Source organism: Rhipicephalus microplus, chromosome 5, assembly GCF_043290135.1.
Source record: "Rhipicephalus microplus isolate Deutch F79 chromosome 5, USDA_Rmic, whole genome shotgun sequence".
Lineage (NCBI taxonomy): Eukaryota > Metazoa > Arthropoda > Arachnida > Ixodida > Ixodidae > Rhipicephalus > Rhipicephalus microplus.
The window spans coordinates 198,424,973-198,439,104 of NC_134704.1; the positions used below are offsets into that span (position 1 = coordinate 198,424,973).

General features: G+C 42.2%; 1 protein-coding gene across 6 annotated transcripts in view; it reads right to left on the bottom strand.

Moving 5' to 3' along the window:
• Nucleotides 1-14,132, bottom strand: part of LOC119173573 (ribosomal biogenesis protein LAS1L) — a 282,454-nt gene that overhangs the window by 21,463 nt on the left and 246,859 nt on the right. For all 6 annotated transcript variants that reach the window (XM_075896362.1, XM_037424380.2, XM_075896360.1 and 3 more), the window contains one exon: nt 11,882-12,005. In XM_075896362.1, coding sequence (XP_075752477.1) covers nt 11,882-12,005 — 124 coding nt within the window. The remainder of the gene's footprint in view (nt 1-11,881; nt 12,006-14,132) is intronic.

Genomic DNA, 14,132 nt, shown 5'->3' on the forward strand with positions numbered 1-14,132 from the left:
AAACCCACGTTGTGCGGAGAATGTACCGGGATCACGGGGGTAGGGCATCGTCAGGTATGTAGTGGCTGGACCTACAGATAGAGACACTAACGGGTTGTTGTCATTGGCAGCCATGGCCGAAGATTGAACGGTGCGGCCACTGCGAAGCTTCGTGGTGAGGACGGGGAACGTTCCACCTCCACCAAATATGTTACGGATAAGACGCGACGCCGCATCAACGAGGCAATGAATGAGATGTATTTAAAGCCAGCAGTAATGGCGTGACCGGTTCACCAGCGATCGAGCGGAGACAACCCTTAGTCTTCCTCGTAAGGCACACACGTGTGTCGCCGCCCAGAACATCAATATGCATAATGCATGCACGTAGCAATATAAATCAAGAAAACCACGTGCCTAGGACACTGCCTTGTGGCACCCCTGATGTGACTGCCAAACTTTCAGAAAGTTGACCTCTAATGTCGGTATATTGATCTTTATTAGTCAGGCAAGCAGAAATCCATCTGATGAAATGTTCAGGGACGCCAAGAAGTCTAAGCTTTATGATTGATTAGTTTATCATGCAGAACCTTGTCAAATGTTTTGCTAAAATCAAGAAATTTTACGTCTAATTGGTCGTTTGAATCAAGAGATGAAGCGAACAAATGAACTACCATTACTATCTGGGTTATTGTTGAATACCCTTTTCAAAAGCCATGCAGATGTTCTGTTAGTGCAGCATTATTTTCCAGGAATTCACGGACACAGTTATCTATATGTTCCACGAGTTTGCAGCTTGGGATGTCAGTGAAATTGGACGATAACATTGTATAAGTGTCCTGTCACCTTTCTTGAACACAGGAACAACACGGGCTGCCTTCCAGTCATCAGGCAATTGTGCAGTAATGACTGAGACATGAAACATAATTACAAGAAAGTTGGCAAGAAGCTCAGCATATCAGTTGAGAAATATGTTAGGGATTTTATCGGGACCACATGAACCCTTTGTTTCCAAGTTAAGTAATATATTAATTACCCCAGCATATGATACAAAACTAGAATCTGATAGTTCGGGCCATGTGCCGTCACAAGTTCATACAGTTGCGCTAGAAAATACACTTTGAAAGTAGTTGTTGAAGTGTTGAGCAATATCACACCGATCTGTCACCAGCTTCCTGTCAACTGATATTTCAGTAACTGGTTTCTTGCTACTTATTATGTACTGCCAAAACTCATCAGGATCATTTTTTATGAATTTAAGAAGCGAAATTTTAAAATAATAATCTTTTGCTGCACGAAGTGCATGTGCAAGGTCATCTTGCATCTGTCTTAATTTGTCATTCTGCGCCCTTTTTTTTACACCACTTTATTCTGCGTTTTAGTTGAATGATTTTGCGATTCATTCATGGTGTTTGTCTCTTAACTATTTTCAGTTTATTGGGAATGAAATTATCTAGGCAATAGTGACACATGTCAGTGAACTTGTTCCAAAGCAATTGAGAGTTGTTGCCCTCAAAATCAATCATACAGTTTTGCATGTATTCGATAACACTTGAGTCATTGGGATGTGAAAAATCTTTAAAGGAATGTGCAGAGATGTGCTTATACTATTAAAGTGGTTTGAAGCGGTAACAATATGCCATCATTCATGTATATATACATATATGTGAATGACGGCAGCAGCGGCAACGGAAAAAACCAGCCGAGACTGTCCATATAATTGCTCTCGCAATAATAATCATGTCCATTAGAGCATACCTGTTGTCACAAATCACGTGATTTGCCTCGTAGGACACTGAAAAGACCGGAGGCTCAAGAATGAAGAGCTTGCTGGTTCAGCGCCTCAATACGTTACTGGCATTTATTCCGATTGGAAGAAAAACTGTATGAGTTGCTGCGAAATTTACACTTACTTGAGACCTTCTTTATCCCCAGAATCTAAGCATACCACAAGCAAACACCAACATAAGGTGCAATGAAGCTAGGAGCTGAAAGTGTTCGAACTGACGCACTCCGAAGACGAAGTGGGACAATAAAGGCGCATGATGTTTTCGGACTACTTTAGAAGTTACTCGAGAATTTTCCATGTGCAGCAGACTCCAGACAACATTTAGATTTTTGTACATCAAGTTTTTTTTTTAGAAAAATAGGCCGTAAGCACAGAGCACATATGAAGGACTTGCACTAGGGTGCGTTTCCACTCACTACTAGCTTTTGAAAAAACTGTTGTTGAGAGACAAGAAATGCTGTGTAAGGGAAGCACGAATGTGGAAAATAAGCAGGAAGGGACACCCTTCCTAAATGGCAGAGAAAACAAAGCAATTTTTAAAGAAAATTTTCTCTACCCTGTGCCCCTGAGGAGCTAAGTTTTGCATCGTGTTCTATGTCACGATTATGCACTTGTCACAGTCCACTAATATAAAACAGTTGCATAATGGAAGCATTTAGGCGAGTCTGTGATGAGTGTAGTGCAACAGTGCGGTGTTGTCAGTGTGGTGTTCTCGGTGCGGTGCTGTTGTAGTGGCACGAGCGATGCAAAATCGTTGTGCAACGCGACGGTGGCACCACACAACAGACACGTGCACAACGAAAAGGACGACGTTGGCGGGGCATGGCACGTGGTGAGCGGACGAGAGAAATCGGACAAAAGAAAAACCAATGTAAGCTGACATGACGATGGGAAAGACGAAGACAATGACGGGCTGGTACGCGGAGAGGAAGACTTGAGGAAGCGATCGAACAACACGGTGTTAGTGCCAGGGTCTGTACTGTGGACCTTCGGCGACAAGTACGAAGGGCCCGACAGCGTCGAAGGGTCTTCGTGACCAGTCGTTCATGGTTCCTGCTGCCACCTGCTTCACCCGTCCCGCCCAGGCGCCTGCTGCCTTTCTGCGTGTGACGTATGTGGACGAGGGAATAGCCGGCCGCCGTGCCAAGACACTGGCTTGGCGACGTCGCAGCATACCCGACTCCTCGTCCGCTCCATAAGTGCCTGTGCCACCGTTTCACCGTGAGCGCAATGACTACGCCACCCCAGCCACTGCAAGCATCGCAACAACCGGTGACTGTTTCTTTTCCTTTAGAAACGTTCAACAGGATTTTCTTTAGTCTCGTGATGACGGTCAAAGTAACTTTGTCAAGAACTTGGCCTAATTATTTCTTACAGTTGCTTGTATATTTTCCCATATTTCCTTTTTTTTTTTGCCGTATGCTATAAAGTTATACTTTTTGGTATTGTTTGAAAATGGCTCCCCTCCTTCCCGGTCCGAGGCCTTCCTCAAACGAAAACATTGAGTACACAAAAACCTGCATAACAGAGTCAAGGTGGTAGAACGTTCTAGCAAACTGTGCTACATAGAGAAAAATATCTTTGTAATAATGAGAAAAATGTGTTGATTTAATGTATTAGCCTTTTTTTCTTATAACAGGCTGGTCTTTTATGCATCCTAAGCTTATCAGTTAACATCAGCCCTTGTTCCCCATATTTCACAGTGACGGGCATTCCTCAAGCTTGGCTGCCTTTGAAATAATTATGGGGTGCTGTCTTGCTTCTTGCTAAACATACTGTAGTAGTGTGAAACTCAGAAAGTAAAGAAAAAGAGAAGGAGAGGAAAGGGAGGCACCGTTTTTTCTCCTCTCCTTTCGTTCTAGGTTTCGAACTCACCCAGAAATTTTCCTGAGCCATATCATATGCTCAGACTTGTTGACTGGTACAGGCGGAGCAGTCGAGACAGTCATGGCTGACAATATGCATAAAGGAGAAGATGAAGCAGTGCAGGCTACTTGCAACATCCAGGAGTGAAAAAGACCGCTGCCGAGGTGGATTCTTTCTCAGTTTTATTCAGAAAGCTGTTAACAGACAACACTGGTCGTGCATTTACAGATGTTTCATAACTAGAGTCCGCATTTACAGGCACTAAGTAACAGGGCTTTAGACGCCAAAAACAGGCGAGCTAAACACTGTTTTACGATCCTAAAATCGTAAATATAGGCACAAAAACTTTCACAAAATTCAAACTTCAAAGAAATACGTGTGGGATCTGTGTCTACGACAGTAAAGCAAACAAAAATGCTTTAGTTTATGATACATAGGCATAATGGTTAGACATAGCCAGGCATTTTTTTCCCGTAGGGTTCGCAGAATACGGTCTCTCCATTTCTAGTCCATCGAGACGAGTTAAGTGTCCACCATCGAATAAACATGCCTCTGGGTCTCTCTCTTTTCGGCATGGCTGAGAAGGGCTACACAGGTGCAAATAGCCCGAGCCCAATAGGCCAGAAGGATCTTTTCGCCTCGTATTAACTTGGTCTAAACGCACAGGCTTAATATTTCTTCTGTCTGTTAACACCTTAAAGGGCCCTTACACAATTTTGAGAATTTCAAGAAGCAAAGAGAAATGTATGCACTGGTTGCTCATGATCTCGTCTGCCAAAGTTTACAGGGCTACGTGTGCCATAAAGAGGTGAAATGTGACACTGAACACTGCTTGACATTCATCTCACGGGCGTGCGTCCCAACATGGCAGAGGTGATGGAATGGTCCTGCGTACGTCAAAGTAGCATCTGACACTGCGAGAACTACTCAAGACGACGTGTGTAGTTTGTGCAACCTGTTGCTCGAATAGAAGTATGAAGGTTGACAGAAATAATAAAACACACAGACGGAATCTATACGCATTATTTTTTATAACTTCGTAATGAGCGAGATGCGAGATTAAGCTGCCTTCATTTCCTTTGCACAGTGTTCTCGCCCTTCTCGCATTTAACGGAGCCAGCATTCACAACACTTCGCATGTTTTTGGTGCATCGTCCCTTAGAGGAGTTGCAGTAATGCAAGTGTATCGTGGTAAGGATACGTGATCCATGCCAGCCTCTCTAAACGTGCGCGCATAGAAGGATCCATCCCACAGAAACAGGCAGTACAACACAGAGATCGTCAAAATGACAGAACACCGCTTGCGTGCACGGCCTGGCATGGGCATGTCATGCGAATGTACCTTCTGTGCACAGGACGTGCTGATGCGTTCGCGTCGTGTGATCCTCCAGCTCAGAGTTGCTCCGATTCCAAATAAGGCAGGAAAGTAATTGGGCTTGCAAAGTCTATATAGAGTGAGTGGCCAAGGCTTAAAGCTCACCTCCTCACATCAAGCTTTCGCAGCTTGTAATGAAGCAATAAAGAAATTCTAGTGATACAAAGCTTTTCATTGGGCACGCAACAACTTCTATTGTCTAAGTAATATTTCTCATGTGACATAGTGAAGCATCATTTAAGAAGTAAATGACTAATAAAACAAAAACCAAATGGATATCGTTTTTTAATCTACACTTCATTTTCCCCTGTTGACACTCCACGGTTTTGCATTCGTTCTTCATCGCCCTGTCGCTGCACGGAAGCACCTCTCGCTCCCTACGCAAGCGAGCAGACGTCGAGGAGATGCTGAGCAGATGACGCGACGCAGATGAATACATTTGTAGATGCTAATTGACCTTTCTATTGGCTAAAAGGTCTTGTAGGTTTGACAGTGCTGAAAGTAACTTATGATATGGAATATAGGTTTCACCCCACAGTGTTCCGAAAGCTCAATGCTGCCGGTAAAATGGAGTCCAGCAATACTTTAAAGCAAAATTTCAGGTTAAATTGTGTTTATATAGGCACCAATTATGAAAGCAGGCATTTATAGGCACTATAAAAACACTATAAAGCTTTTATTACCCTCTCATTCATGCTCATATGTCAAAATGGCATGATAGGCATAGGAGAAACAAAATGGACATTTGCCTGTAATCGGGTCTCTATTCAACACCGACAATGTTTCGAGCCATATGTGATGAGGTAGCCGAAATTGATGACAATGCATTAGAAATGTCTGTGCTTGAGCGTGTTTTGCTTGTTCTTGTATGCTTAAAGACATGCCTTTCATTTGAGTGCCTAGGTACGTTGTTTAGCATTAGCAAGTCGATTGTGCATAGGCTGTTTTACTGTACACTGCGCAGCCTTGCTGCAGATTTAGAATATGTGATTCCTTAGCCTACAACCAAGGAAACCAAGAAAAACATGCCGCTCTGTTTTTGCGAGTTCTCACATGTACGTGTCGTGCTTGACTGCAACAGAGGTTGAGTTAGAGAAATGTCACGGTGCATCATGCCGAATATTAATGTATTCACACTGTAAAGGTATACGCACTGCAGGGATTCCTATGGGCATTTCACTTGCAGGCATTATAACTTTCATCAGTGATATTTTTGGCAGTAGAGCATCGAATAAGGCTAGGGTAGGAAAATAACAGGTGCTTGATAAACTGACAGGCTTTCCGGATGATGTCATGGTTGATAATAGATTTAATGTAGATTACATGATGTGCAAAGACCTAGGATTCGGTGTGATACAGCTACCATTCTTGTGTTCTCAGTACAAGGTCCAAGCAAAACACTGAACATTACATGAGAGCACATCTATGTTGAACGTGCAATACAAAGAATGAAGCTATTCGAAGTACTCAAAGGCCTGTACCATGAGAAATGACAGGAGCACTCAAGCAAATATGCAACGTCATTGGAGGTTAATCTGTCACCACCAATAATTTCAGAAAAAAAAAAAGGTTTTAAGACTCGTAACTGTACCTGCTTTTCCAAAAGTACATCTTACAGGTAAAAAAATGTGTTAGATATAGATTAATAGAACCGGCAACTAATTTTTATGGCAATTTATCATGAAAGTGTTTTATGCTAAGGTCCACCAATATTTCAGTGACATATTTCTGTTACAGAAAATAGGTTGAAGAAATACACATGATCAGATAACAAAGAAAAAAAAAAAAACGTTCCGCCAGTGGGATTCGAACCCATGACTCCTGGGTTCACGATAACAGATACCATGTATGCTATCCCCAGCGTCACGGTCACATACTTTGTATACTTGAAAAAATACACCTTTTATATCTAGCACTGTCCTCTAACAGCGTTCTTAGTAAAGTGCAGTAATGCATCATTACCATGATATCAGTCATTAGTTCCTTCAACGCGTCCTTTCTATGTGTCCGTCCCATTCGGCATGTTTCATAGGAGAAGTGCAATTTTGTCAACGCCTTAACACACCGCCAGGTGGTGGCCTTTACCCCAGGCGTCATAGCATCCATCCATACCAAAGAGTTAAGTGACGGGCACCGACTTCGTCTAGCTTTTAACTGGAGTTCCCCATGTACGCTCCCTTCTTGAACATTTGCGGCCGACCAAACGGAGACGCAATGTGCGTTGCGTTTCCCTCTCGACGCGCAGAGGTGTTTAACACGAAAATGCTGCAAGTAGGCAATCTTAGATCAAGTTTGGCATCCAATCAGTCACAACACTTTCTCTGGTTCCACTCTCACTGTTAACTACCACAAGAATCTATGACCACAAGGGCTTGTTCAATAATTAATGATGGACGTTAGTGGTCAGGATCGAAATGTATGACTAAGCGGCAACGTGGATGCATTCAAGTTAAGCAGTGCTATCAAACACCAATAGACATTGCACAAGCTCTTTTATGTAAAATGCAATTTTTAATGGTAAAATTGTTCATGTAAACCAAGCATTACGTTACAATATCCTGTATGGATGAGAGTAGTTCAAAGTATAACACTATATTTATCAGTAAACTTGTTCAGGTGCACACAACCCTACACTTCATCGAATGGCATGGATGTAAGCTGAATTTGAAGAAAAAAAAACATTATCTCAGATCCTACATATGATAACATAACATAGAATGGTACATGAAACGTGACTATGAAATATATTAAGAGAACAGGGTACGGCCTATACCTGCAATGTATTTTAGGCCAACCTTGTGTACCTTTTTCTCCATAACCATAAAAATTACGGTAATTATTTTACTATCATTGTGATCATAAGCCATTCCTATTCTTACTGAAGCAGAATTATTCGTGAAACTTTTATTGCTAATTTTTTCTATTTTTTTTTTAACTTGAGGTACCCAATTATCACCCGTTAATCTGTATTAGATACTGTGTTAAAAGGAAGTGCTTCCTCACACAAGAATAATTCTGCTTCAGAACTTTTTTTTTCTAGCATGTTCTCTAAATACTGGCTAAAATCTATGTTTTTAGATACAGTGGTTGCTGAGAAAAGGGTACATTAGTACAAAAAAAGCATGTTTTGAGCTAATCACATTTAAAGTGAAAAATATGCTGTATTTTAAAAAGACTATAAAATAATCACCAATTAAAAGATATTTATAATAGGCAGCAGCCATGTACTCATTTTTTTAAAATTGAGGCATCTGGCCTAGTGGACCTCTTTTGTCACCTGCTTCGCTGACCTGTCAGCAAAGTACTGTCGACGCATGTCAAGTGCGCGTAGGCCCCGCACTGTGTAGTGACCGGGCGAAATTCTAAATGACTTCAGCCCACTCCAACGAGCTATATTGCCATCACTAAAGGTGATTAGAGTCAAGAGTGCATATCTTCAGTGTGAGGTGTCCGAGAAACCAGTTTTTAGCAGCGCACTGCCACACAACATTGTTGAACAACTCGTTGGGGTTTTGAGTATTGCCATGGAGGCATTGCGCAATTAATTTGGGATAAGCAAGTTGCTTATAAATTGGCTTGATTGCATCTAGTACAGATGCCGGAAGGTGTTCTTCGTGAACCTATAATTCCCCACTGAACTGGGTTTTGCTGAATTTGCACCAGGTATCAGTGTGGTTTGGGCAAAGGACGTGGGATGGATTGGTATCTGTTGATGCCATGTGAAAATACTATGTGGCCCAGGCAGCCTTCCGCATGTCCTCTGGCCTGCCTATATTTCTTCTAAAGGCTAAACCATACTTTTGATTTTGGAGCTCTGCGAACAACGCGCACAGACAACACGTACAAAAAACGCCTGCAAAGTATTTCTACCGGCGGCTAAACATTGACTCAGCTGATGAAGCACTTGTTGCCAGACCAAGTATCATTCTCACTAAATTAGTCGAAAAATTAGTGCCCTTCATTTCGCTGCATTTTTAGCTCCCCACGTGTGCAGTCAGCTGCAGGGTACCTAAAGGAGGTGATTTTTGGACAGAAAAAAGTCCTGCTAGAACAAACAAATGCCTGATTCTTGTTCATAAAAGGCTGCAGTTTTCAAATTGGGTAAAAAGAAAACAAGATTTTTGCAATATTTTTGCTGAGCATGCCCTTTAATGTGAAATAATACCAGAAATAACATAAGATAAAAATTCCATAAAAACATCTTGCAACCACAAAGATGTCATAAGATAAAGACAGCAGTGAAATATAGAATACGGTCTGAGCATTAAAAGAGGTACCAAAACCAATTTTCAAAAGTCGAGTTTACTCCGTCACAAAAATCTCTGAGTAAGTGTGAACCTCAGTTAATGCTGGTAAGGTATTTCACTTTGAAGCTAAAGTAAATATTACAATGCACCAGCCGACATTGATACTGGCTTGATGTCTGGCAAAAGTACTAATTCCCATGATTTCTAGTAGCAATCTAGCTAATTGTTATGATGCCAAGTACTAACGAATCCACGGTGCCAAATGGCGAACCATGACATCTTTCGGGGGGCGAGAAGCTTGTACCGTGTTGTGATGTACAGTAGGAAGCCTTCAATGTTTCAAGATGCAGTCACACTTTGCAGTGCATTTTGTAGGGTTCCGAGGGCATGCCCTTTCATTCGGTGCAAGAAAACTACAATTGAAAATTTTCGTGTCAGCACCCCTTTGAGGTATATAAGGTCTTGAATGATAAGTAACAGTAACGTAGAGAAACTAGAGTGAAAAAAATCCTGGCTTGCACACTGTAAATTCACAAAAAGGCATGCTGCAACAAATCCTTCAGACAGCAGCATGAAGGATGAAAATATCACACAGCTAGACTACGACTGGACAGCACTACTGAGTGTCATAAATTGCAGACCATCACATCACATAACAGAACATATATGTGATGCAAACAGGCAAAAAAGAAAAAGTGTTGCACACGTGCAGTCATGGCTACTAGCGACGCTGACTGACACTCCCACGTTTAAATGCACATAAGTGGAACTTCAATTACCAACCCCTAATTCCACAACAACCCACATTTTGCAACGAATCTGTTTGGTCCCAGCAAAATCTCCATAGAAATCGTCATAGAAAAAGCCTTGGCTATGCAACGTAGTTTAATGTCGACACCGCATATCACAATGGCTTTCAGATTCCATCCAAAAGAAAAAAACACCTCTACTCGAATCAACTGTCAAATATTCACGAGTGCGAAATATGAACTTGCGTTCCCCCGGTTGACGATTATAAAAGCAGAGAGACAGGATGTCTTAAAATTGATTCTCGTGGAAGTTCATGCGCTTCTAGATACGCCTTTATCGCATGCATACGTATCCGGGGCTGTTACCTAGTCAAGCTCTATCTACACAGAGTAGCTTCAGCCGGCAGAAAAGCTGGTATTTTCACATTTCCGGTTCGTGGGAACTATTCCTGGTTGACATACAGCAGATCTCCTGTCTTTGTCGCACCCGCAGTCACAAGCTTACGCACGCATAAGGGTGCGAAGCAGCTGTTATCACCATGCAAAATTACCTCAACTTGACATCAACGTTAATAATAAGAGCAGGACATCACGAGTTGCACTTCACAAGGCAACAAATTACAACGCGCACAGCTCAGTAGTGCACGAAACGCTTGAATGCATTTTACGTGAATTCGTGGTCTGTCGCCATTATTTGATAGCGATGTCCGACACTGTCAGACTCTTCTGATGAAAGCGGTTAACAACGCGGGTTCAGTTTCGTTTTCATATGCAGGCAATATCGAGACTTTATTTATTGGTAGAAAGATGCACATTGGATTCGAAAAATCACGAGAGTGACTTTTTTCTCCCGCGTAGTGACAGCGAAAATTTTGCCTGACGCTTTTGCATGTTTTGGCCCGCGAAATGCTCGACAAATCTTCTTAGCTCGAAGCTCTTTTTGTTTTCTCCAGCAACAAATGCGCACGCATTGCGACGCTGAAGTGTCATGCAGCCACGCACCCATGCTCGACCAACATTAGGGTTTAAAACCAGCCGTGTAGCTAGCGTATCGGTCGAACGCGCCCTGAATGGAGCATTGGATTGTGGCGCACAGAAATTGCGGACAACACGCTGTTGGCGTGATGGTTGTGGAAGCACATTGTATGGCCTCCGAGATGGCGAATGCGTGGCATGTTTTTACGCTGCGCACCCGCCATCTCAAAGGCTTTGGTTCTTGCTTCGTTTTTGTGCCGCTGTGCTTGCGTGGCGCTATAAGTAATGAGGTTTCTCCTCCGTTTAACAGATGGCGCTCTGCCATGAAATGTGCGACTTTTAAATTTTAATTGATATCATCCATGCTCGCGGTGCTTGCAACTGTTTACCATAGTTGCAAAACTATGTTAGAACTTTTACTGCATCATTATCGTTATAGCTTTTACTGCGTCATTATCTTGTAATATCACGGCTTTATGTTTCAATCGGCAACGGCACTGCCTATCACACCGAAATAAAATGAACTAATACATTAAAAACCATAACTTTTTTTTTCTTTTTTCAAGGACCAAGGTGAATAGTGGGTTCATTACGCGAGTAAATAAGGTATACACCCCATAAAGCCGTCGAGATGACCGGTGCTCAGATGGTAGAGCATCGGACAAGTTATTCGAAGGTCGCAGTCAATTTCGTCCACCTTTGTTTGTGCAATACAATTACTGCTAATAACATCCCCAACTAACCTTGGTGCGATTGTCTGCTAGCTCTTGCAAGCAACTCTAGGTGTTACACAAAATAGGAGGAATGACGAAAAACAGCGCTGTGTAAATGAAAAAGCTGCCACAGCTATGTTTAGCAAACACGTGTATGCCTTTTCCACGAGCAAAGTCGGTGCTGTACTGACCCAGTGTCTTCCAACCTAGCAGCACCAACTGGTCTTAGCTCCTTAAAGTCCAGGTTTAGGTCAAGTCTGTCTGCAGGGAATCCAGGCAGTTGACCGACAGGTGTGAGACTCCACTCCATTGAAGCTGCGGAAAGAGCAAGTCATGCTGTTAACCCATGTGCCTGTAACAAGAACACCTCCCAAGAACAGCACTTGGTGTGCTTTCCTAACCCGGACATCCCAGGGCCTGAGCTCAGTGCAAATGCTCAAATAAACACCAAACTGAAATTTTCCAGCCAACATTTCAACCCACATGAAAGCCAAGGTTCTACAAGCAGAAACAACATCCTTTTCAGTCACTGGAAAGTCATGAATTTCCCGACTTTCTTTTTTTTTAACCTCTGCAACTAGCAACTCCACATTGAAACACACAATGCAATGTTATTCAGACAGATTATTATCTTTAAAAAAACCACATGAACATGAGAGCAAGTAGACAACAGAGCAGTGTCTTGCCAGGCTAAATCCTTGCTCTTATTGTATTTGCACTCAAAGTGTTTTTAAGAACGTTGGATCAGACAGTCACAAGTGGTGAATGGCGTGCTCAAGCCCTGTGACAGCCACCACTTTAATTTGTACGTGCTACGTGAGCAGTTGTGCCATTCACGATGCCTTGGGGTGCCTTGTCATTTTGGAATGCGGAACAGCTGGCCCAACTGCCTTTGCTGATGGACAAGCACAAACATGTTGGTGTCACTCCTTTCAGAGAATAAGAATTGGCGCTGCACAATAGACCTCTCCCTGTTTCCAAACAGTGCGACGTCACTGCGAGCACCCCACCCACCATACCCTTCTTCGGAGCAGGGGCTGGTTGGCATCTTTGCCAACCAGCCCCTGCGTTTTGCCAGCGGCATCTTTCTGCATAGCAGAGCTGTGTGTGTTTGTACTTGTTCAGAAACTTCTGCTTTGCTATGTTCTCTAAAGTCATAACTTTTAAAAGCAAGGGTCTCTGCCTATAGTGCACGATTCTGTTAGGTTAACATGTGGAAATTTGCTGATCGCAGATGAAAGCTATAGAAAAATAATGTTCTCTTTGAAAGCAAACGTCTTGCATGCACACAATGACTGGCACTTTGAGAAATATTTGGATGGCATGGATGTAAATTTACTCTATTTATATCGCGGCATGTGCAACTTAGTTTTCAACGAGGTACACAATTGGCGGCAGCGTAGTATTGAGCGGCTGTGCGTGAGGTCACAGATAAGATTCTCACTTATTGGGCAGATTTCTGATCGGAGATGAATAAAAAAAAAGGTAACACTTTTTGCCGCACGTTAGGCTGAGGTCAACATATGCCCGTGAAAATTAAAGCCAAATTCTTTCACGACATTTCTTATAATCCACTGAAAATTTATGTGATTTCAAGCACGATTACTTAATATATATGTAATATCTTGCACAGTTACCCAGCAGCATTCTCGGGTAGCACACTATGCATACTTACACTAGAGCACTGCACGGGCCTGATTTTTCGGCCTGAGCCAAGCGCGGTCCCTGGTTTATTTATTTATTTATAATACCCTCAGGGCCAAAAAGTCATTAAGGAGGGGAGTGGGTAAATACATGAAAAATACAAATAAAACAGTGTAATAAACACAAATAAAACAATACAATAAATACAAATAAAACAATACAAGACAAATAATATGACCATTTCAGCAGAATGTATAAAAATTGTTATTTCCAAATATACAAAAACAGAAGCAATAAGCATAGGTAACAGATTTCCTTGGTTATATAATGTTAGCTAATGTTTCGTGAAAAAGTTTGAAATCAGTGATGGTTGCGACATTCGAGGGAAGGCGGTTCCAATCATGAGATGTGCGGGGAATAAATGACTGAAAAAAAGACCTAGTGTGACATGATGCGATTCCTACCTTACTGCGATGATCAAAACGGTCTGAGATGTACAGAGGCTGGAGTATCAGGTCATTATGAAGTGTAGGGTGATAGAAAATTTCATGAAACAGTGAAAGACGGGCGATTTTTCGTCGGTGAGCCAATGGAATAAGTGATAAATTATTTTTCATTGAAGTCATACTTGCGGTGCAGTTGTAGTTAGAGAGGATGAACCTAGCAGAGTTATTTTGTACTAGTTCAAGAGAGGTGATGAGATTAGCATGACTGGGATCCCATATGGCGGATGCATATTCGAGTTTGGGGCGTATGAGAGACTTATAGAGTACTAGTTTCAAGGAAGAGGGTGCTTTG